Genomic DNA, 24,503 nt, shown 5'->3' on the forward strand with positions numbered 1-24,503 from the left:
TTGCTGTACCTGCATATTAACTTTTTGTGTTTCATGCACAAGGACCCTCGGGTCACTTTGCAATTTTTCTCCATTTAAATTATAATTTGCTTTTCTATTTTTTTCTGCCAAAGTGGATAACCTCACACTTTCCCACATTATACTCCATCTGCCATATTTTTGCCCGCTCACTTAGCCTGTCTATATTCCTTTGCAGATTTTTTGTGTCCTCTTCACAATTTGATTTCCCACCCATCTTTGTATCATCAGCAAACTTGGCTACATTACACTCGGTCCCTTCATCCAAGTCATTAATATAGATTGTAAATAGTTGAGGACCCAGCACCAATCCCTGCGGCACCCCACTAGTTACTGTTTGCCAACTGGAAAATGACCCGTTTATCCCGATTCTGTTTTCTGTTAGTTAGCCAATCCTCCATCCATGCTAATACATTACCCCCAACCCCGTGAACTTTTATCTTGTGCGGTAACGTTTTATGTGGCACCTTATCAAATGCCTTTTGGAAATCCAAATACACCACATCCACTGGTTCCCCCTTATCCACCCTGCTTGTTACATCCTCAAAAAACTCCAGCAAATTTGTCAAACATGATTTCCCTTTCTAAAACCATGCTGACTCTGCTTGATTGAATCATGCTTTTTCAAATGACCCGCTACTGCTTCCTTAATAATGGACCCCAGCATTTTCCCAACGACAAATGTTAGGCTAACTGGTCTATAGTTTCCTGCTTTTTGTCTGCCTCTTTTTTAAAAAAGGGGTGTTATATTTGCGGTTTTCCAGTCTGCTGGGACCTCCAGAATCCAGGGAATTTTGGTAGATTATAACCAATGCATCCACTATCTCTGCACTTTTAAGACCCTCGGATGTAAGCCATCATGTCCAGGGGACTTGTCCGCCTTTAGTCCCATTATATTACTGAGTACTACTTCATTAGTGCTAGTGATTGTATTAAGTCCCTCCCTCCCTATAGCCCCTTGATTATCCACTATTGGGATATTTTTAATGTCTTCTACTGTGAAGACGGATACAAAATATGTGTTCAACGTCTGCCATTTCCCTGTTCCACATTATTAATTCCCCAGTCTCATCCCCAAGGGACCAACGTTTACTTCAGCCACTCTCTTCCTTTTTATGTACCTGTCAAAACTCTTACTATCTGTTTTTATATTTCGTGCTAGTTTACTTTCATAATCTAGCTTCCCTCTCTTTATCATTTTTTTTTAGTTGTTCTTTGCAGACTTTTAAAATTTTCCCAATCCTCTGGCCCCCCCACTAGTTTTGGCCACATTGTATGCCTTTGTTTTCAATCCCTTATTTCCTTAGTTAGCCATGGATGGTTATCCCTTCTCTTACACTCTTTCCTTCTCATTGGGATATATTTTTGTTGCGAGTTATGAAATATCTCCTTAAATGTCTGCCACTGTTCATCAACCATCCTATACTTTAATCTATTTTCCCAGTCCACTTTAGCCAACCCTGCCCTCATACCTTTGTAGTCTCCTTTATTTAAGCTTAGGACACTGGTTTGAGAACCAACTTTCTCACCCTCCAACTGAATTTGAAATTCAACCATGCTATGGTCACTCATTCCTAGAGGGTTCTTTACTATGAGATCATTTATTAATCCTGTCTCATTACACAGTACCAGATCTAAGATAGCCTGCTCCCTGGTTGGTTCCGCAACGTACTGTTCAAGGAAACCATCCCGGATACAATCTATGAACTCCTCCTCAAGGCTACCCTGGCCAATTTGCTTTGTCCAATCAATATGAAGGTTAAAATTGCCCATGATTATTGCCGTTCCTTTATTACAAGCCTCAATTATTTCTAAAATTATACTCCATCCAACAGTGTAGCTACTGTTAGGGGGCCTATAGACTACGCCCACCAGTGACTTTTTCCCCTTATTATTCCTTATCTCCACCCAAACTGATTCAGAATCTTGATCCTCTGAGCCAATATCGTTTCTCACTAACGCACTGATCTCATTCTTTATTAACAGAGCTACCCCACCTCTTCCTTTCTATCTGTCCTTTCGAATTGTCAAATACCTCTCAATATTCAGTTCCCAGTTCTGGTCACCATGCAACCACATCTCTGTAATGGCTATCAGATCATACCCATTTGTATCTATTTGTGCCGTCAACTCATCTATTTTGTTACGAATTCTACATGCATTCAGATAAAGAGCTTTTAAATTTGTTTTTTTACCATTTTTTTCCTGCTTTGACCCCACTTTCTGATTCATCTTTATGTTTATACATTCCGTCCCTTCCTGTCATGCTCTGGTTTTCATTTCTCCCAGTGCTACCCTGCGCTATTGCCTTCTCATTCTTTGACTTTTAACATTTTCGCTCACCTGAAGTTAGACCTGCTAACATGTACATTATCCATATCTCTCTCCATTTTAAAGACACTGGAATGGAAATTTGGTTGCACCTCTGTTGCAGCGCTAATCCAGACAGCAGTAAATTTTGCATCGGCAAATGGTTTGCGTTTGCCACCGCAAAATTCATCAGCTGGGCCCTGAGTGTGGGGCGGAGCGCCAAAGGAGGCGTTGCACACTTCTTTTAGGGCGCTAGGCCAGCTGAGCAAATGAAGATCCCGAGATAAACAGCCGGCTTCGGAGCGCCCTGAGAGACCTCGGGGGAGGTGGGGCGGAGGAAATGTGAAAAAACCCACCAGAAACATTCCCAATAAATAACTCACGCCACTACAGCATAAATCACAGAAAAACACCAATCACACTTACCAGCTTGTACAGGCGTTCCCACCAGGGCGCCACTACGGGGTGGCATGGGTCAGTCGCGATCCAAATATCGAGCCGGTGTCGCAACCAGAGGCGTTGCACACCAGCTCGCCACTTCCATGCACCCTCGAAACCGGCACCGAATGTCCCGGCGGGAAGCTGGAAGCTGGCTGCCCGCCCAGAAGTGCTTATTGCCGCCCCTCCGGGGCACTAACAGGGAGCAGAAGACCGAAAATCCAGCTCCTAGATTGTTTCGCCGCTCAATGTTTTCTCCAATGAAAATGAGCTCAGTTCTGTGAGTCTCTTCATAACCTAGAGCCTAAGTCCAGAATCCTGATTATTGCTCTTCTGTGAATTGTTCCCAACACATTTATCCCCTTTTTGAAGGTTACCCAGTATTGCAAGTAAATTTTAAATGTTATGCGTTGTACATGGTTACAATAATTGCAGTTTGTAATTGAATTCATTATACGCCTATTTATGCTCCATATCAATGTTTGTATTAAAATTAATCATGTGTTCCTTACCATAGTAATGTAGTGTGACCGCTTTTGAAAGCTCGCCATGCCCTTTACATACTCTAGCAGTGTGGGCATATAGTTTATATTTACAGCAATTTCCTTTGTGATGTGAGCAGTGGTGAGTTTAGAGTGGGACCCGCCTCTGCTTATCACAATCCAGGCAGCTTTCTCACCAGCTAGCTTCGAGCTTCTGTTTTGCAAGCTCATTTCAATCCAGTTAGCTAATTTGAAAATAATTTCATTAACTTTAATCTTAAATGCATCACATGGAAATTTATCCAATGTTTTCTGAAAATCCAAGTAAATCCCGCCCATCCATACATTACCTGTTGAGAGAGTTCCAGTGGTCAGAAACCATACTGATTGCACTTCATATCCTTTGTGCTCTTTAAACATTGGTTGTATCCATTGGTTTGTTTCCCCATACGTGTCTCACTGTTCACTGGCCAGCTTGCAGTCCTCGGTGCCAAGCCTGTGTTGTGACATTGCTGGAGCTGTTGACTAGAGCGTTTACAAATCCTGAAAAGCATTTAATTGATTGTAAAACGCTTTGGGATGTCCTGAGGTTGTGAGAGGCTCTATGCAAGTTCTGTAAAGTCTGGATACAGTATAATTACACCATAACCAATGATTAGATCTAGTATTACCTCTTTGCTTTTGTACTTATGAAATTTAGGATCCCATTTTTTTTACAGCTTTAGAAACCTGTCCTCTCACTTTTAAAGATTTATGTTTTTGAATCCTTTAATCTCTGCTCCACTACTTTTAAAGTTGTTCAAGTGTATATTCCCTCCTCTTATTCTTCCTCCCAAAATGTATCATCTCGCATTTGGAGCAGGTATTCTGAGTGTTGGCATATTCTGAGTGATATTAATGGGATACATTTACAGAAAAGCTGTTGCTGGTGGTAACTTTAAGACACACAATAGGCTGTTTATGGAATCGTCTAGCAAAGAAGGAGCCTGTGCCGGCTCTTTGAAAGGGCTATCGGATTAGTCCCACTCCCTTGCCCTATCCCCATACCCTTGAAAATGATTCCTATTGAAGTATTTTTACAATTCCCTTTTGAAAGTTAATATTGAATCTGCTTCCACCATTTTTCAAGCAGTGCGTTCCAGACCATAACCACTGAGTAAAACAAATTCTCCCCTGGTTCTTTTGCCAATTACCTGTTAAGTCAAAATTAATCACACTTTTACTCTAACCAGCGGAATGAAGGCATTTACTGATGGGAAATTAAGGCAACTTATAGCATCATCATCATCATAGGCAGTCTCTCAAAGCAAGGATAACTTGCTTCCACGCCAAAAAGGGATGAGTTCACAGGTGTTGCAATGAAGGACCTAATATTCCAGGTCCAAAACTACATGTTGAAGGATGGAAAATGCCTGTGCATGAATTTTTTTAATGTGTGGTGGCCGTTGCACACCAGCCACCACACGGGCTTGACAGAGCTAGGTCTTGGTCCAGTGGCAAGGATTACCCAAGATTAACTGCACAGACCGAGCGCACACACATATGATAGTGTGGGCTGGCCCATGCTGCCCCTGGGCCCTCGCCTCTTCTGGGCCCCACTGCATACCACTGCAGGGAACAGTGCGTGCTGCTGCAGGAGGGCGATGATTGCAGTGCGGGCAGGCACAGCAGGAGGGGCGAAGGAGCGACAAGAGTTCGTAGAGGGAAGTGACCAGGGCCCAGGAGTGGCGTGAATCTTCCCACACACACAGCAGGTGAATGGCTTCTCCCCAGAGTGAACTTGCTGCCGGTGAACAAGCTGGATGACATAGTGAATCTGGAAGAAGAAATGTTTGTTCTGTTCGTGGGAAAAGATTTCAAACATCAGTTTGGCTGGAAAAGCAGTGAGATGCCCCCCCCCCTCCCCCCTCGAGTGAGAGTATTCCAGTGCACTGCCTGTGGAAAGAGCTTTAACCAGTTACACAGCTTGGTAGACGTGTTGTGTGTGTGGACGAGGCTTCAACTGATCATCCAACCTGGAGAGACACGAGGACACCCACACCATGGAGAAACCGTAGACATGTGGGGACTGTGGGAAAGGATTCAGCTACCCGTCTGAACTCATCGCCGCAACCACACTGGGGAGAGACCATTCATCTGCTCCGTGTGTGGGAAGGGATTCACTCGGTCATCCACCCCGCTGAAACACCAGCGAGTTCACAGTGGGGAGAGACCATTCACCTGCTCCGTGCATGGGAAGGGATTCACTTGGTCATCCAACTTATAGCACTGTGCCAGTCAAGGGCAGAAAATGACAACTAAAGTGAAGGCACATAGTATAACATTTAACTGGAACTTAAATGTAAAACAAACTGTCAAATTCAAATGTCCTTTTTCTTGGAAACAAACCCGTGTTCTCAGTGGCAGAGGCCATTGAAGTTAATGGGGCTAAGATTCCGGCCTCTCTAGGTCCGTATGGAGTGTATACAGACCCGGCGAGGTCTCGAAAAAGCCGGTTATCGACACGCAATGTGCATGCGCTGAAAACCAGCTATTCCGATCTGTCAAGATTTCTCTTGAAGCTCCTCCGCAACTCCGCAGCAAGGACATCCGCGCTGGCGAGATTGGGCTATTTGCCCATCTCTTGCCCAGTAAATATCCTTCAAACTTTTACGCCTGATAAAAGCAGGCGCGTAGCCTACTGTTACCAGCGTAAGAGCTTTAAAACACAAAAAAAAATGTAAACAAACATTTTTAGAGTGGGGGCCCTGTCCATTCGGATAAGTTTATTTTGGACCTTATTAAAGGACATAAAAAATAAATCCAAAAAATATATATTTTTTTGCAAAAGATTTGATTAACTATAATTCCAATTGGTTTTGGAATTGAGGTGTGTTTGTGTTGCGTTGTGTTTGGGTGTTTTGGGTTTTTTCTCATTGCTAGCAATGAGAACTCGGTGTTACAGAGTTCCCATTGCGATCAATGAGAATACTGTACCGTGATTGGTTGTCCAGGCCCACATGACTCCAGCTTCTCCGTGTATACCTGGAAAAGGTGGACACGTTCCGATGGGCGGGAAGAGAAGGCCCCGACTGGAATCGAAGGAGCCTCCGGGACCACCAGGTACTTTAGCAAAAAATTCTCGGGTCGGAGGCGTTCGTCCGAAGCAAGCCTCCAAGCGGAATTGCAAAGCCAATGTTTCTAAATGCAGAGGGGAATGTGGTTGAATTTAAACAGTGCACAATTAAAAAGAAACAACAATAATTCCTGATTCCTCTGTGGGTAATTGTGCCACACAATGTGTGTATCAGACCTACTGACCATGAAGTCTGGGCTTCATTCCCTGCTCTGATCTCGGTTAAGGGACACTACAAATAGTCTAAGATCTTGGGCTATGGAATGCGAAAATGGACTCAATTTCCAGTGGCTGATACTTGTTGGAATATATATATGCATAGTTTGGGCGAAAACAGCATTAAGCTCAGAGATGAGGTCCTCCAGAGTTGAATAGCCATCACCACCCACTGTTGAGGCCTGTATGTGAAGAATTGCCATTTGAGTGAGGTTTTGGAGTGCTGCTGTTTAGAACCCCACCTCACAATCTGTCATGGCCTTGGTGGGAGGGACAGGGATCTGCATTGGAGAACGAACCGCCCATCCTGAAAAACCATTGTTTTCCTCGAGTGCAGCAACCTGCACGTCGCCCAAGTGCTCCCATTCTGGTAAGCATTGCATACGTAAATTTTTTTTAAATGGTAATGTTTGTAAAACCTGTTACATTTTTGTCAATACTAATTAGCGCTCTTGTTAAATTTATACATAATGTTTTGTGTAATTGTACAGGATTCTTTCATGTCTCCACACATGATCCTTTCACTTTCACTTCCTCACTGTTGGTCCAAGATTACCTGGGGTGGAGGATGAGTATAGAAACATAGAAAATAGGTGCAGGAGCAGGCCATTCAGCCCTTCGAGCCTGCACCACCATTCATGCAACTTCAGTACCCCACTCCTGCTTTCTCTCCATACCCCCTGATCCCTTTAGCCGTAAGGGCCACATCTAACTCCCCTTTGAATATATCCAACGAACTGGACTTGACAACTTTCTGTGGTAGAGAATTCCACAGGTTCACAATTCACTGTGTGAAAAAGTTTCTTCTCATCTTGGTCCTAAATTCTGGACTTCCCCAACATCGGGAACATTCTTCCTGCATCTAACCTGTCCAATCCCATCAGAATTTTATATGCTTCTATGAGATCCCCTTTCATGATGATGTTTCCAGTGAGAAATAACAAGGCTAAGAGAAGGATGAACCACCCCTGGATAACTAAGGAAGTAAAGGGTGGTATCAAATTGAAAACAAAGGCATACAATGTTGCGAAGGACAGTGGAAGGCCAGAGAATTGGGAAATGTTTAGAAACCAGCAAAGGACGACTAAAAAAATAATAAAGACAGAGAAGATAGCATATGAGAGTAAACTAGCAAGAAATATAAAAACAGACAGGTAAGAGCTTCTACAGGTATATAAAAAGGAAACAAGTAGCTAAAATAAATTTTGGTCCCTTAGAGGATGGGACTGGAGAATTAATAATGGGAAACCATCATCATAGGCAGTCCCTTGGAATCGAGGAAGACTTGCTTCCACTCAAAAAGTGAGTTCTCAGGTGACTGTACAGTCCAATACGGGAATTACAGTCTCTGTTACGGGCGGGGCAGACAGTTGTTGAAGGAAATGGGGGGTGGGGAGTATGGTTTGCTGCATGCTCTTTCCGCTGCCTGCGCTTGATTTCTGCACGCTCTTGCCGATGAGACTCGAGGTGGTCAGTGCCCTCCCGGATGCACTTCCTCCACTTAGGATGGTCTTTGGCCAGGAATTCCCAGGTGTCGGTGGGGATGTTGCACATTATCAAGGAGGCTTTGAGGGTGTCCTTGAAAGGTTTCCTCTGCCCATCTGGGGATCGCCTGCCGTGTAGAAGTTCCGAGTAGAGCGCTTGCTTTGGGAGTCTTGTGTTGGGCACATGGATAATGTGGAGCTGGTCGAATGTGGTCAGTGCTTCGATGCTGGGGATGTTGGCCTGATCGAGAACACTGATGTTGGGAAACAGGGAAATGGCAATGACTTTGAACAAATATTTTGTATCGATCTTCACGGTAATGGACACTAAAAACATCCCAATAATTGATAATCAAGGAGCTATTTGGTGGGGGGGGGGGGGGGGGGCAGACTTAAAACAATCACTAAAGATTAAGGTGGACAAGTCCCCTGGACCTGATGGCCTGCATCCGAGGGTCTTAAAAGAAGTGGCTGCAGAGATAGTGAATGCATTAGTTGTAATCTACCAAAATTCCCTGGATTCTGGAGAGGTCCCAGCGGATTGGAAAAGCGCAAATGTAACACCCCTATTTAAGAAAGGAGGGAGACATAAAGCAGGAAACTATAGACCAGTTAGCCTAACATCGGTCATTGGGAAAATGCTAGAGCCCATCATTAAGGAAGTAGTAACAGGATATTTAGAAAATTATAATGCAGTCAAGCAGAATAAGCATGGTTTTATGAAAGGGAATTCATGTTTGACAAATTTGCTGGATGTAACAAGCAGAATGGACAAAGGAGAACCAGTTGATGTATATTTGGATTTCCAGAAGGCATTCGATAAGGTGCCACACAAAAGGTTACTGCACAAGATAAGAGCTCACGGGGTTGGGAGTAATATATTAGTGTGGATAGAACTAACTAACAGAAAACAGAGAGTTGGGATAAATGGGTCTTTTTCAGGCTGGCAAACTGTTAACTAGTGGGGTGCTACAGGGATCAATGCTGGGGCCTCAACTATTTACAATCTATATTAATGACTTGGATGAAGCGACGGAATGTAATGTAACCAAATTTGCTGATGATACAAAGATAGATGGGAAAGCAAGTTGTGAGGATGACACAAAGAATCTACAAAGAGATATAGATAGGCTCAGTGAGTGGGCAAAAGTTTGGCAAATGGACCATAATGTGGGAAAATGAGAGGTTATCCACTTTGGTTGGAAAAATAAAAAAGCAAATTATTATTTAAATGCGGAGCGATTACAAAATGCTGTGGTACAGAGGGATCTGGGGGCTCTTGTGCATGAATTGCAAAAAGTTAGCATGCAGGTGCATCAAATAATCATGAAGGCAAATGGAATGAGGCTGTTTATTGTAAGGGGAATGGAGTATAAAAGCAGGGAAGTCCTGCTCCAACTGTACAGGGTGTTGGTAAGACCACCCCTGGAGTACTGCGTACAGTTTTGGTCTCCTTATTGAAGGAAAGATATACTTGCATTGAAGGCAGTTCAGAGAAGGTTCACGAGGTTGATTCCTGAAATGAAGGGGTTGTCATATGAAGAAAGGTTGAGAAGGTTAGGCCTATACTCCTTGGAGTTTAGAAGAATGAGAGGTTATCTTATTGAAACGGATAAGATTCTGAGGGGGCTTGCCAGGGTCGATGCAGAGAGTATGTTTCCCCAAGAACTCGGGGGCATAGTTTCAGAATAAGGGCCGCCCATTTAAAACGAAATGAGGAGGAATTTCTTCTCTGAGGATCGTGAATCTTTGGAATTCTCTACCCCAGAGAGCTGTGGAGGCTGGGTCATTGAATATATTTAAGTTGGAGATAGACAGATTTTTGAATGATAAGAGAGTCGAGGGTTATGGGGAGCGGGCGGGGAAGTGGAGTTGAGGCCAGGATCCGATCAGCCATGATTTTATTGACTGGTGGAGCAGGCTCGAGGGGCCAAATGGCCGACTCCTGCTCCTATTTCTTATGTTCTTATGTTCTTAAACACTAAGATTGAAGACTCAGTTTTACTCAATTATTAGGTTATAATTCAGGATAACATACCTGCCTCGATATACGGTGCGGGACAACATGTAATCGGCCGAGGAACATGGCAAGCCCGTGGACATAGAGCTCCTGCCAATCGTACCACGAGGGCCTCATTACAGTATTGTTGGAAAGCCTCCTGCCTAACTCGGGTCACATTGAATAATCTAGCCAGCCAGCAGAAGGGAAACCCAGCGGCAGGAGTTTTCAACCTGTGGGGACGGCCCCCGGCCCTCGGGAGGGAGTGTCAACTCCAGGCATGGGGGTTGGGGGAGGGGGTAGATAGGAGTCTGGCAATCTGGCGGGGGAGAGATGGAGCGATGAACCATGGCACCCAGGTCTCGTTGCACCTGCCCTTTTCCTAATCTGCCGCCATCCAGATAATATTCTGCCTTCGTGTTTTTGCCCCCAAAGTGGATAACCTCACATTTATCCACATTACACTGTATCTACCATGCATTTGCCCAATCACCTAACCTGTCCAAGTCACCCTGCAGCCTCTTAGCATCCTCCTCACAGCTCACACCGCCACCCAGTTTAGTGTCATCTGCAAACTTGGAGCTATTACACTCAATTCCTTCATCTAAATTGTTAATGTATATTGTAAAGAGCTGGGGTCCCAGCACTGAACCCTGCGGCACTCCACTAGTCACTGCCTGCCATTCTGAAAAGGACCCGTTTATCCTGACTCTCTGCTTCCTGTCTGCCAACCAGTTCTCTATCCACGTCAGTATATTACCCCCAATACCATGCGCTTTGACTTTGCACACCAATCTCTTGTGCGGGACCTTGTCAAAAGCCTTTTGATAGTCCAAATACACCACATCCACTGGTTCTCCCTTGTCCACTCTGCTAGTTATATCCTCAAAAAATTCCAGAAGATTCGTCAAGCATGATTTCCCCTTCATAAATCCATGCTGACTTGGACCGATCCTGTCACTGCTTTCCAAATGTGCTGCTATTTCATCCTTAATGATTGATTCCAATATTTTCCCCACTACTGATGTCAGGCTAACCGGTCTATAATTCCCCGTTTTCTCTCTCCTTTTTTAAAAAGTGGTGTTGCATTAGTTACCCTCCAGTCCATAGGAACTGATCCAGAGTCAATAGACTGTTGGAAAATGATTACCAATGCATCCACTATTTCTAGGGCTACTTCCTTAAGTACTCTGGGATGCAGACTATCAGGCCCCGGGGATTTATCGGCCTTCAATCCCTTCAATTTCCCTAACACAATTTCCCGCCTAATAAGGATATCCTTCAGTTCCTCCTTCTCACTAGACCGTCGGTTCCCTAGTACAATCGGAAGGTTATTTGTGTCTTCCTTTGTGAAGTCAGAACCAAAATATTTGTTCAATTGGTCTGCCATTTCTTTATTTCCCATTATAAATTCACCTGAATCCGACTGCAAGGGACCTACGTTTGTCTTCACTAATCTTTTTCTCTTCACATATTTATAGAAGCTTTTGCAGTCAGTTTTTATGTTCCCTGCAAGCTTCCTCTTGTACTCTATTTTCCCCCTCTTAATTAAACCCTTAGTTTTCCTCTGTTGAATTCTAAATTTCTCCCAGTCCTCAGGTTTGTTGCTTTTTCTCCATGCTGGCATTGTGGATGGAATCACAGGGCTCACCAGTGCCACTTTAAAGACTACGCACAAAGGGCCATCTCCAGCGAATGTGTAAAAGAAATATGACTCACTGTGTTGATGAAAAGTCTGCAGATGGCCATGAATCCAGCGTGGATTGTGAAACGATAGGCAGAGAGGCAGCTCAGCCCCACGATGAGGTATATGGCATGTTTACCTGCACCACCGAGCGTTCCCCGTTGAGGATGGAAGTTGAGATAGATGGCATTCCAGTCTTCATGGAAGTGGACACGGGGGCGAGCCAGTCAGTAATGAATCAAGAAACCTTTGAGAAGCTATGGGAGAATCAGGCTGAACGATCCAAGTTGGTCCCGGTTCAGGCAAAGCTGCGCACCTATACCGATGAACTCATCCCAGTCGTTGGTAGTGAGAATGTAAAGGTACTCCAAGTTACCTCTGTGGATTATTGTAGGTGATGGACCAACGCTACTCGGAAGAAGGTGGATGGAGAAGATTCATTGGAGTTGGGAAGACTTCACCCCTCCAGCGATCGACGTCCTCTGTGCTCGGAGGCAAAGTAAGCCCTCACCTGAGGGTGGATCTGGCACCAGAGAGCAGACCAGCACAGCACCCGAGGCACAGACTGCATGGAGATGATCCAGCTGAGACGCCCGAATGCACCTTCCAGGCTCCAGTGGCAGGACTCCAGAGGAAGAAAATCAGATCCAGAGGCGACTTCCCAGCTTCGGAGGCAGAACCCGGGGAGAAGAGGATCACCGCAGTCGACATCGTGGATGGAGGAAAGATGGCGCCCAAACCACGAGGTACAGCACTGATGGAGCAACACGTGGCACCAAACGGAGAAGCGAATTGGAGTAAAGATGGCAAGGCTCTCTTAAAGGAGACCTGCTACCCACCACACTTAAAGGGACAGTTCTACATTTTCAAACAATGTAAGAGCAACTGTGAGTTAGATGTAAAATGTGTAATTGATGATCGGAGTTGTGTACATGCAATCAGCAAAGAAAAGAGGCGTGATCGCGATCGGAGCTACAGGTTATTTACAATGAGTAATGAATCATTGTGTGATGTAGGATCTCAACTACACTCATTCAATGTAGCGGGCAAACACCCATCGGGAGCACATAGGTCCAGCGAGCTACCCAATGTAATAGCCTGCACCCCTGGGACCAGAGATATGCACCATGGAGTGTGGCCACAAGCAGCCAATACATACGAGCTGCAGAGCAAGCGATCTCAGGAGGGCAACGGCATCGGTATCGATACCCTGCCCCTGATCGGCTCCACCTCTCAGGCACCCGATGGCACCAACCGCCACGAGCCTGAAAGAGCAAACTGTGCTAAGGCGCAGACCCCATTGCCACCAAGACCATACCCGGGAATGAAGGGTCACCCGCAACGGTTCTCCCAAATGGGACAGGGACCAGCCACGATCCCAAACCAAACAACGCCCAGGCAAGCGAGTCAGCAGTTCCCTGTGCACTGCTAGACGACAGCTCCTCAGGGTGCAGCAGTGACCCAGGGCGCAAAGAAAGGACAGGGAGGTCACAGGCATCTGTGAACCTGCCCGACGCTAGGAGCAACGTCAAAAGCCCCAAGAGCAGGCAACTTGAGCCAACCAGGTTCCCACTGCCAGCACTGGGCACCGCGCCACCACCAGACTGCCTGGACACCATCCAGCAGTTCTGGAACTAGCTTGTTCCTTGGGCACCGGTTACCGATCCCTAGTATGTATCAATAATGTATCTCACCAGTCGAATGTACTTGCCTCACAACTGAACCGCTAATGTAATGCAAACTTTTTTTTTCTGGACTTCAATGTATATGAATGTAATGAGCCTCCGGCATAATCTATATGTGGGGGTGGGGGGCGGGGTGGGGAGAGAATGGAGTGGCCATGGACACACACAAACAGAAACCACCAGCACTCTACTGCCAATGAAACACCAACTACTCACCCAAGATAGAAAATACCCGCCAAGGGTCAACCAGATAGAGCGAAGCCCAGAGCACAGTCAATGCAGAGGCGATTTGCACTAAAGGCTTAGGGGAAAGTGATGTCATGTATCCTACATGGTTACTGTTTGTACTATTACAAGGTGTGCCACCAGAGGGCACCGCAGTGGGAGACTTGCAGGTTACCTGTACAGGTTTGCCTGGCCTAGTATAAAAGGCAGGCCACCAGGTGTGATCCTCACTCTGGAATTATCAATAAAGGACTACGGTCACTACAGTTAAAGGACAACACATTGCCTCGTGGAGTCATTATCAGAGCATCTAAAGGCATAACAGGTAAGATCATAGCTTGGCGGAGTGGGGGTAGAAAGCAGTGATTGGGCGGAAGGTAGGGGGTGGGGTTCTGGCGATGATCTGAGGCTAGCCCGTTTAAGGGAGGCACGGCCTCTTTGTGAAGCACGGCGAAGCGATCCTGTCCCACAAGGAAACCTAAAACAATTTTGAAACTAACCTGCTGGGCCGCCTCTCACTCAGGCCGACATTACAGATAGGGCCCCGGGCCGACATTACCGATCGAGCCGATATTACAGATCGGACCTCGGGCCGATATTACAGATCGGGCCGATATTACAGATCGGACCTCGGGCCGATATTACAGATCGAGCCGATATTACAGATCAGACCTCGGGCCGATATTACAGATCGGACCTCGGGCTGATATTACAGATCGGGCTGATATTACAGATCGGGCTGATATTACCGATCGGAACCCGGGCCGATATTACCGATCGGACCCCGGGCCTATATTACCGATCGGACCCCGGGCCGATATTACAGATCGGGCCGACATTACCGATCGGACCCCGGGCCGATATTACAAATCGGGCCGAAATTACAGATCGGACCCCGGGCCGAAATTACAGATCGGACCTGATGTGCACATTTAAAACAGGAGTCGCTTCCTTCCTGCGGATACGATGCTCGCCTGCTGAAAAGTGCAGGTTAATATGGGGGCACGTTATGGGGGATAACTGACACCCGATACATTCATCTCCCCCCGCCCGGCTTTAAAATCAGGGCCATAAAGTCTCTACAGAGAAACTCCTAACCATCATTCTTTGTGTGCAGGACTCTTATTCATGGAGATAAGAAAGCAGGTTTCTCCATCTTCTGGGCAGATGATGGACTCGACACCGGTCCCATTCTTCTCCAAAGGGAATGTGATGTCGACCCAAACGATACTGTAGACTCGCTCTATAACCGCTTCCTGTACCCTGAAGGCATTACAGCAATGGTGAGGACTGAATGTAATAGCAGCATGGTCCCTCGTCTCCTTTTGGTATAAACTCTTTTCCAAAAAGCTACAGTGCTTTATCTGCTGAAGAAACCTGATCACTTCCGAAAAGGTGTGTGTGATTTCAGTTTTATTCCCCAAATGTTATTTTCTCCCGTGTGCTAAGAAAGGAGCCAGAAAACAGCTTGTTGACTGAAGATTAATGTCAACAACGTGCTGCTAAAGCTTTTGCATGGATGCTGTGGTCCTTTTCTCAATGGAGAGCGTGATCTTCTCAATTGCTGGGAGATGCTGTTAGTTTGTGAGTGCACGGCCCAACAGTGTGGCAGTTTCCAGCACAACTCTTTCGCTGACTGCCTTCAACTGATTCAGCCAACAGGGTCCACCTCAGCCCTGCTACCACGACACAGCTCACTCTGCTATCATTGTCCGCCCTCTGCAAAAACCCACACCCAATATCAGACTACACATGCCCAATGAAACCAGGTCGCTGGTACCTGAATTCTTCAAGCGGTGCAACCAGGACGGAATCTCTCTGCTCCATCGGCCGGTGCCTAAGTATGGCACTCGACTGCTTGCTACTGGGGTGTCTGCAGAAAGGGGAATGGGGAAGGGAGCGGGGGAAGGGAGGGTTGAATGGGTATTTGTGATGAGAAATAAACATTTCTATTTTTCATATCAAAGTCTTCTGGCCAGGTTTGCATGACAGATGCAGCCAAAGTTTCCCTTGTACGCCTTAACCCCTTCCTTGAACTCCTTAACCCCTCTCTCAAACCGCAAAAAGCGATTTCTGCACATCCCGTTTGCTGCTTCCTGTACAAAGTGGTCCTGTGAGTTGAATCTGTACTCTACTTACATCCTATTGGGTGTTGGAGCAGAGCAGAGTTTGGATTACCCGCCCCAGTAACATCACCACTATACTCCCATACCCCCCGAATGGAAGGTCTCTGCTAATTTAATTATGTGCATCACTGGGTTAATAAGAGTTTGAATTCAATGGGGGCTCCAGAGTACGAATCTCTTGTCAGTCATTTTGGTCACGATCTTGTTGTAATATAACGCAAGATTCTGGTGAAGTTTGATTGCTGATTGCTTCTGCAGAATCAGCTTTGTGCTTCTCCGCCAATGTGGACACGATGGGCCGAAATGGCCTCCTTCCATACTGTAAGTTTCTCTGATTCTATGTATGTGTTTGCTGTGTAATTGTTTACAGGGGCTGTGAATCTGACCCGGATTCACCCTGTTTTGTTCCAGGTGGAAGCTGTGCAGCTAATAGCTGATGAGAAGGCACCTCGAGTAACTCAGCCTGAGGAAGGAGCAACGTATGAAGGAATCCAGAGGAAAGAGAATTCAAAGGTAGTCTGCACAGTTAAATCTAATTTTCCTCCAGAACAGTGACTGCATTTCCAAGGTAATTCAAACAAACATATTAAAATTGACGGACAGGAGGAGATGCTCTATTCATCCAACCTGTCCCACACAGCTTCGATGGCTTGTGTATCACAATATATAGACTCCCCGCTCCACCCGAGACCATGTGATCTCCTGGGAGGGGTGATAAACCAGGTGAAAGTCCAGAACAATTGGGGGGGGGGGAACTGAAAAATTCCCCTCTGACCCTCATGTGCTGGAAACTAGTGTAGGACATTGCTCTGGCCCTGAGTCAATGGCATTTAGCACATTCTTAGGATGTAAAAGGTACTATAGAAATGCAAAATCTTTCTTTTCTTTCTCTCCTTTGTTTGCAGTTAAAATATAATGAAAAGCTTTTAATTAATGCAAGTTACATTTTCAATTTCTGCGTGATAAATAATGAAGGTTGGACAGCTGGGAATAGTTACAGGGCAGTAATCTATTTTAAGGATTCAAGTGACATCGTATACAACTGGAATGATGTTCAGGTCGTTAGGAGCTGGTCTCTGAACCCAGGGATTAGCTTACAGGCTGGATGATCCTTTCCTCGCCATCATGTTCACTTTTAAAAAAGGTTTCAAATCGGGTTGTTTTGTGTAAAGTGTCCCCATTTTTCCATATTCATGCCCTTCACCGTCTGCAACTCAGAGCCTGGGCAAATGACCAGCTCCCACACTGCTATGAATCTCAGCCACACCAAGTACCATTAAACCTTCTGACCACAACTCAGTTCTCCTCCCTCCCTTTTGCGACACGGTGCTTCCTGTTTCAAGAGACTCAGATTGGGAATGAAATGGAAGAAGACTTGAACCTGCTTCCCTCCTCACCACTGGGCACAGGATGTCTAACACTATCTCCTCACCACTGGGCACAGGGTGTCTAACCTCAGTATCTCCTCACCACTGGACACAGGATGTCTAACACTATCTCCTCACCACTGGGCACAGGGTGTCTAACCTCAGTATCTCCTCACCACTGGGCACGGGATGTCTAACACTATCTCCTCACCACTGGGCACAGGATGTCTAACACTATCTCCTCACCACTGGGCACAGGATGTCAAACCTCAGTATCTCCTCACCACTGGACACAGGATGTCTAACCTCAGTATCTCCTCACCACTGGGCACAGGATGTCTAACCTCATTATCTCCTCACCACTGGACACAGGATGTCTAACACTATCTCCTCACCACTGGGCACAGGGTGTCTAATACTATCTCCTCACCACTGGGCACAGGATGTCTAACACTATCTCCTCACCACTGGGCACAGGATGTCTAACACTATCTCCTCACCACTGGACACAGGATGTCTAACCTCATTATCTCCTCACCACTGGGCACAGGATGTCTAACACTATCTCCTCACCACTGGGCACAGGGTGTCTAACACTATCTCCTCACCACTGGGCACAGGGTCTCTAACACTATCTCCTCACCACTGGGCACAGGGTGTCTAACACTATCTCCTCACCACTGGACACAGGATGTCTAACACTATCTCCTCACCACTGGACAGAGGGTGTCTAACACTATCTCCTCACCACTGGGCACAGAGTGTCTAACAGTATCTCCTCACCACTGGGCACAGGGTGTCTAACACTATCTCCTCACCACTGGGCACAGAGTGTCTAACACTATCTCCTCACCACTGGACACAGGGTGTTTATTAAAAAATTATCTGGAAATAAAAAGATGGTCTCACTAAAAGTAACGATGAAGCTTTGGGATTGTAGTATATACCACCAAGTGATTTATTAATGTCCTTTAGGCAAGGAAACCTGCCGTCCTTACCCAGTCTTGCTTATATGTGACCCCAGCTCTACACCTCCATGGCTGACTCTTAAGTCCATAAGAAATAGGAGCAGTGGTCGGCCATATGGCCTCTTGAGTCTGCTCAGCCATTCAATAAAATCGTGGCTAATCTACTTCAACTCTCATCCCTTGATTCCCCGAGAGTCCAAAAATCTATCTTGGCCTTGAATATATTCAACAATTCAGCATCCACAGCCTTTTGGGGTATGCCACATAAAAGGCTACTGCACAAAATAAAAGTTCACGGGGTTGGGGGTAATATATTAGATTGGATAGAGGATTGGCTAACGAATAGAAAACAAAGTGTCGGGATAAATGGTTCATTCTCGGGTTGGCAATCAGTAACCAGTGGGGTGCGCAGGGATCAGTGCTGGGACCCCAACTATTTACAATCTATATTAACAACTTGGAGGAAGGGACTGAGTGTAATGTAGCCAAGTTTACCGATGATACAAAGATGGGAGGAAAAGCAATGTGTGAGGAGGACACACAAAATCTGCAAAAGGACATAGACAGACTAAGTGAGTGGGCAAAAATGTGGCAGATGGAGTATAATGTTGGAAAGTGTGAGGTCATGCACTTTGGCAGAAAACAATCAAAGAGCAAGTTATTATTTAAATGGAGAAAAATTGCAAAGTGCTGCAGTACAGCGGGACCTGGGGGTCCTTGTGCATGAAACACAAAAGATTAGTATGCAGGTACAGCAAGTGATCAGGAAGGCCAATGGAATCTTGGCCTTTATTGCAAGGGGGATGGAGTATAAAAGCAAGGAAGTCTTGCTACAGTTATACAGGGTATTGGTGAGGCCACACTGCGTGGAATACTGCATGCTGTTTTGGTTTCCATATTTACGAAAGGATATACTTGCTTTGGAGGCAGTTCAGAGATGGTTCACTAGGTTGATTCCGGGGATGAGGGGGTTGACTTATGAGGAAAGGTTGAGTAGGTTGGGCCTCTACTCCTTGGAGTTCAGAAGAATGAGAGGTGATCTTATCGAAACATATAACATTATGAGGGGACTTGACAGGGTGGAAGCAGAGAGGATGTTTCCACTGATAGGGGAGACTAGAACTAGGGGGCATAATCTTAGAATAAGGGGCCGCCCATTTAAAACTGAGATGAGGAGGAATTTCTTCTCAGAGGGTTGTGGATCTGTGGAATTCGTTGCTTCAGAGAGCTGTGGAAGCTGGGACATTGAATAAATTTAAGACAGAAATAGACAGTTTCTTAAATGATAAGGGGATAAGGGGTTATGGGGAGCAGGCAGGGAAGTAGACTCGACCGAGTCCATGATTAGATCAGTCACGATCTTTCTCCTCATCTCAGTCCTAAATGGCCAATCCCTTATCCTGAGACTGTGCCCCCATAGTTAACTGCCACTACAAAGAATAACCCATGGGAGGAGGTTGGCCACACGGACTGTCGTGGTTCATGGCTCACCAACACCTTAGGGCAACTCGGAAATGTGGAACTCGCAGCCACAGGGAGAGGCTGAAGCAGATGCATTTAAGGGGAGGCTTGATGAGGGAGAAGGGAACTGAAGGATACGGGAGCAGGGTGGGAAGAGGTAATTAGAGTGGGAGGAATCTCGTGTGGGATATAAACACTGGCATAGAATAAGTGGGCTGAATGGCTATAAATTCATGCAAAAAGAAGGAACTGTGAGTTGATGACCCCACTAGTTCACTCTGGCCTGTTTGAGTTGAAGTCTGTCTTTTAGTGGTTGTTAATTTTTTTAATGTTCCATTAATTAAAGAACTCATGAGTGGTTTAGTGTTGAAACTAGATTACATTTTACAAATAACTTCGGAAAAAACATAATCGTTTTATGCACACAGTTGTGTACACAAGATACCTGAACACAATTTTCACAAATACTGTACACTGTCCTTGAGTAATAACCTGTTTTGCATCAGATTTTATTTGAAAACATCTGACACATTGTGCTGTACAAATTCAGTTCTTGCTATTGTTGAGGAGTATTGAGGCAGAGGAGATGCTGTGACAAGAAACAGAGCTGTGGTGAGGGAAGGGTGCAGGTTGCAGAGACACTGAGGTGTTGTCTTTTGGATGAGATGTTTAACTTACAGATATCAGTGAGATCAGTGCATCTGCCTCTCTCACCAATTCTGGGTACTCCGCAGCAACAAATGGTCACTTGGTGCTGGACAATGTTTAAAGCCATCAGCAGGCTGGCCAAGATGAGTGAGGGCGCGAGCACTCGTGCACAGGCTGGGATGGTGCTGGAAGCATGACTCTCCGCCATTATCACTGGCATGTTCTGTAACAGCTGCACTGTGTGATTGTACGTGTTAGCGTGAACATGTTCAGGCACATGTTTGAAGGACCCTGCAGGCGCTTTGATCATGTGTCGGGAGGATGGTGCAGGGTCATGGCGCCAGGGAGAAGAATCGACTCAACGGGCAGGGAGCGCTTGCTGCAAAGTGAGTGAGAGTTGTGGGCCCAGCTGTTAAATTCATAAGAACTGAATCAGTGTCGGTTTTATGAAGAGGAGTAGCCTTGAAATGACATCCAGTCGCAGGCAGCCAAAGTCTGTGGACCCCAGTGTGAAGAACACTGGTCTAGGCTGAACCTTCAGTGCAAAATAAACCATGAAGCAAAAATAGGCAGGGACCAACACTACTAACAACATTTATCTTCACTTTATAGCCGTTTCTATTGCAATCCTTAGAAGATGTTGGTGACGTGAGTGGATTATACCTTTCACAGGGCTAGATTTTCCCCAAAATCCATCAGCGTGGTTTGCCGCCCAAAATACCGCTAAGACTTTGAAATTATCGCGGGCGAAAAATTCCATTCAAAAAGGAAAAAATTCTGCCTGCCGAAAAAAATGGACATTACACCCCGATTCTCGGCGGAAAATGGAATCTTGGGATGATTGGGCAGTTCTTAAACAAAATGGGCGGTAATTACTAAAATTTACACCGAAGCTGCCTCGGAGGGGGAAAACACAAAAAAATATTCTTTCCAAAAAACGTAAAATAAAAAATCAGAAAACATTCTCCGGACCCTTTTCACCTTAATCACTCAGAGAATTTTAAAATAATAATTAAAAACCCATTAACTTACCTTTTATTGCACGGCTACTTATCTACCGCCCAGTTCCCGCTACTTCTCGTGGGCCTACGAGTCACCGCTGTCAAAACTCGGGCGATGGCGCTCTGTGGACGGTGCACGCTGGCGGTCTGCTCCCCAGCGGTATTTCGAAACCACCGGCAGAACTCTTTGTTGAAATTTTCGCCGACCCAGTTTCCGCCCAAACCGACTAATAGCGCTGAGAAACCGGGCAGAGATGCCATGCAAATTCTAGGAGTGTTTATTGAATAATTTTAAATTCCTGTTGTTGGGCTTATACAAGCAGCAACATGCTGGACTCTATTTCCCGCAGATAAACCTTGTGTTTCCAAACACTGAAATGGAACCAACTACTTCAGCCGGTTACTACCAGTCCAACAATAAATGTCTAGGTCAATGACCCAGGGTCAGGGCACGATGTGTTGAGCTGAGCTGATTATGAAACATTCCTTGTGTTTCCACACACTGAAATGGAACCAGCTGCTTTAGCCGGTTACTACCAGTGCAGCGACGAGTGGATGACCCAGGGTCAGGGCATGTGGTATTCAGCTGAGCTGATTATGAAACATTCTTAGACAGCAGCTTTTTATTAGCAGTGGCCCAGATTGAGGACAACAGTTGGCAGTAAATATCTTCTTCCCAGAACTGTAGTGGCTTCGAACGTCGTGCTTAAGTTACAACCAGTTCTCACTCTCACTGAAAATGTCACTTTAGCATATTCTAAACTGCAGAGTAATAAGCAGTTCAGCACTAGCTACTTTCAATACTATCATCCTTCCACAAATAAAGACCTGTGGGAAAAGGCACTTTAAATATCTCCTTTTAACAAGTAATTTAATTGAGTGTAAGTTAGTGAAGGTGGTACTTATAACTTGTTTTCACTACAGACTGGGGAATGATTTCTCTATTATAGCAAATTATTGGTTGCTATACCTGTCATGTATGTAACCTTCACGTAACTGTAACCTTCATGTAACAACACTGTACACTGTATACACCTGAGAAATGCACACCTTGACCACAGGGGGTGAACTTGTGGGAGACACTCCTCACCTGGTCATCCAGGTATATAAAGGGAGGTCCCAGGCAGGGTCATCAATTCTTGGTCCTGTGAATAAAGGTACAGGTCACAGAGTGACCTTGTCTCCAGTATGTGCCTCGTGTTAATTTGCTGTAGTGTGTAAGGACACAATATTTGGCGACGTGAACCGGGAATCAACGACTCACAAGAATGGCCACCGGTAGCACAGAGGAACGGTACTGTGTTGGTGAGGACTGGGACGATTTCGTTGAGAGGCTCCAGCAGAGCTTTGTCACGAAGGACTGGCTGGGAGCGGCAGCGGCTGACAAGCGAAGGGCGCATCTACTGACCAGCTGTGGACCTAAGACGTACGCGCAGATGAAAGACCTGCTCGCACCCGAGAAGCCGGCGGACAAGACCTTTGAGGAGCTCAGCAAAGTGATCGGTGAGCACCTCAAACCGGCGAGCAGTATATACATGGCCCAACACCGATTCTATACGCGCCGACGTCGGGAAGGGCAGAGCATACTGGACTTTGTTGCAGACCTTCGGCGCTTGGCCAGCCTCTAAGTTCACAGACACCTGCAAGGGGGAGATGTTATGGGATTTCTTCATTGAGGGCATTGGTCATGCCGGGATTTTTAGGAAGCTAATTGAGACCAAGGACTTGACCTTGGAAGCAGCGGCGTTGATGGCTCAAACCTTCATGGCAGGGGAGGAGGAAACTAAGATAATATACGCGCGCAACCCTGCTCCCAACGTGGCGATGGAGCAGGGAGTTAACATGATGAACGCAACTCAGAACCCCGCAGACAGGCAAGGGCAATTCAACACCAACCAGGCAACAGCAGACTCTAGGGTGGGTCCTCAACACAGACAATGGCAGGTTGAATGGACATTTACACCATCACAAGGGACAATACGTCTTGGGATGGGGCCATTGACACCCACTAACAGAGTGCTCAAGAGTAATCAAAGAGACAATCAGAGAGGAATGCCTGGTAACAGCTCTTTTGTTCACAACAATCTCAGCTCCTGCTGGAGGTGCGGGGGCAGACATGCTGCGAAAACCTGCAAGTTTCAACAATTTATCTGCAGAAATTGTAACTTCAGTGGACATTTAGCCAGAATGTGCAGGAAGCCCGCAGCGAGGCTGGTTTACGAAGCGGATGAACCAGAAGAGGGGTCTGCAAGGCAGGGTTATGCTTGGGACACAGCAATGGACGCTGAAGTTCAGCGGGTTCAGGTGGCAAACACCCACAGCTCATACACAAAGACTATGATGATGAGGGTACTGTTAAACGGCATCCCGTTAAACGCATGGAGCTGGACACAGGAGCCAGCCAGTCACTTATGAGTGTCCAACAATTCGAGAAACTATGGCCACTCAGAGCTAGCAGACCCAAACTAGAACGCATTGATCGGCAATTACAGACGTACACCAAAGAGATCATCCCAGTGCTAGGCAGTGCAATGTTGGTGGTCACACATAATGGATCAGAGAACCGGCTGCCACTCTGGATTGTCCCGGGAAATGGTCCCGCACTTTTGGGGAGGAGCTGACTAGACGAGATGGACTGGAAATGGGGGATGTGCACGCCATTTCATCTGTGGAGCAAAGTTTATGCTCACAGGTCCTACAGAAATTTGAGTCACTATTTCAACCTGGTGTCCGGACTTTCAAAGGTACCAAAGTAGTGATACGCATCACCCCGGACGCCAGACCAGTGCACCATAAAGCCAGAGCTGTGCCGTATGTGATGCGGGAGAAAATTGAGAGTGAGTTGCACAGGTTGCTAAGAGAGGGCATAATTTCGCCCGTCGAATTCAGCGACTGGGCAAGCCCCATCGTCCCTGTCCTAAAAACGGATGGCTCGGTCAGGATCTGTGGCGACTACAAGGCCAGTATCAACCGAGTGTCACTGCAAGATCAATACCCGCTTCCGAGAGCGGAGGATCTTTTTGCCACGCTGGCCGGCAGCAAGCTGTTCACCAAGTTGGACCTCACTTCAGCCTACATGACCCAGGAACTGGCCGAAGAATCCAAGCCTACTGACCACCGTCACCACGCACAAGGGGCTGTTTGTCTACAGCAGGTGTCCATTTGGCATTCTTTCAAAGGAACATGGAAAGCCTGCTCAAATCCATCCCCAGAACAATCGTATTTCAGGACTACATCCTTATCATGGGTCGTGACACCGAGGAACACCTCCTCAAC

The 24,503-nt window shown here is 46.1% G+C and overlaps 1 protein-coding gene across 1 annotated transcript in view; it reads left to right on the forward strand.

The window, feature by feature from the left end:
- LOC139278114 (mitochondrial 10-formyltetrahydrofolate dehydrogenase-like) overlaps nucleotides 1–24,503 on the forward strand; it is a 99,526-nt gene that overhangs the window by 15,544 nt on the left and 59,479 nt on the right. The window contains exons 4-5 of the mRNA XM_070896771.1: nucleotides 14,774–14,939; nucleotides 16,194–16,295. Coding sequence (XP_070752872.1) covers nucleotides 14,774–14,939; nucleotides 16,194–16,295 — 268 coding nt within the window. The remainder of the gene's footprint in view (nucleotides 1–14,773; nucleotides 14,940–16,193; nucleotides 16,296–24,503) is intronic.

Source organism: Pristiophorus japonicus, chromosome 13 (assembly GCF_044704955.1).
Source record: "Pristiophorus japonicus isolate sPriJap1 chromosome 13, sPriJap1.hap1, whole genome shotgun sequence".
Taxonomy (NCBI): Eukaryota; Metazoa; Chordata; class Chondrichthyes; family Pristiophoridae; genus Pristiophorus; species Pristiophorus japonicus.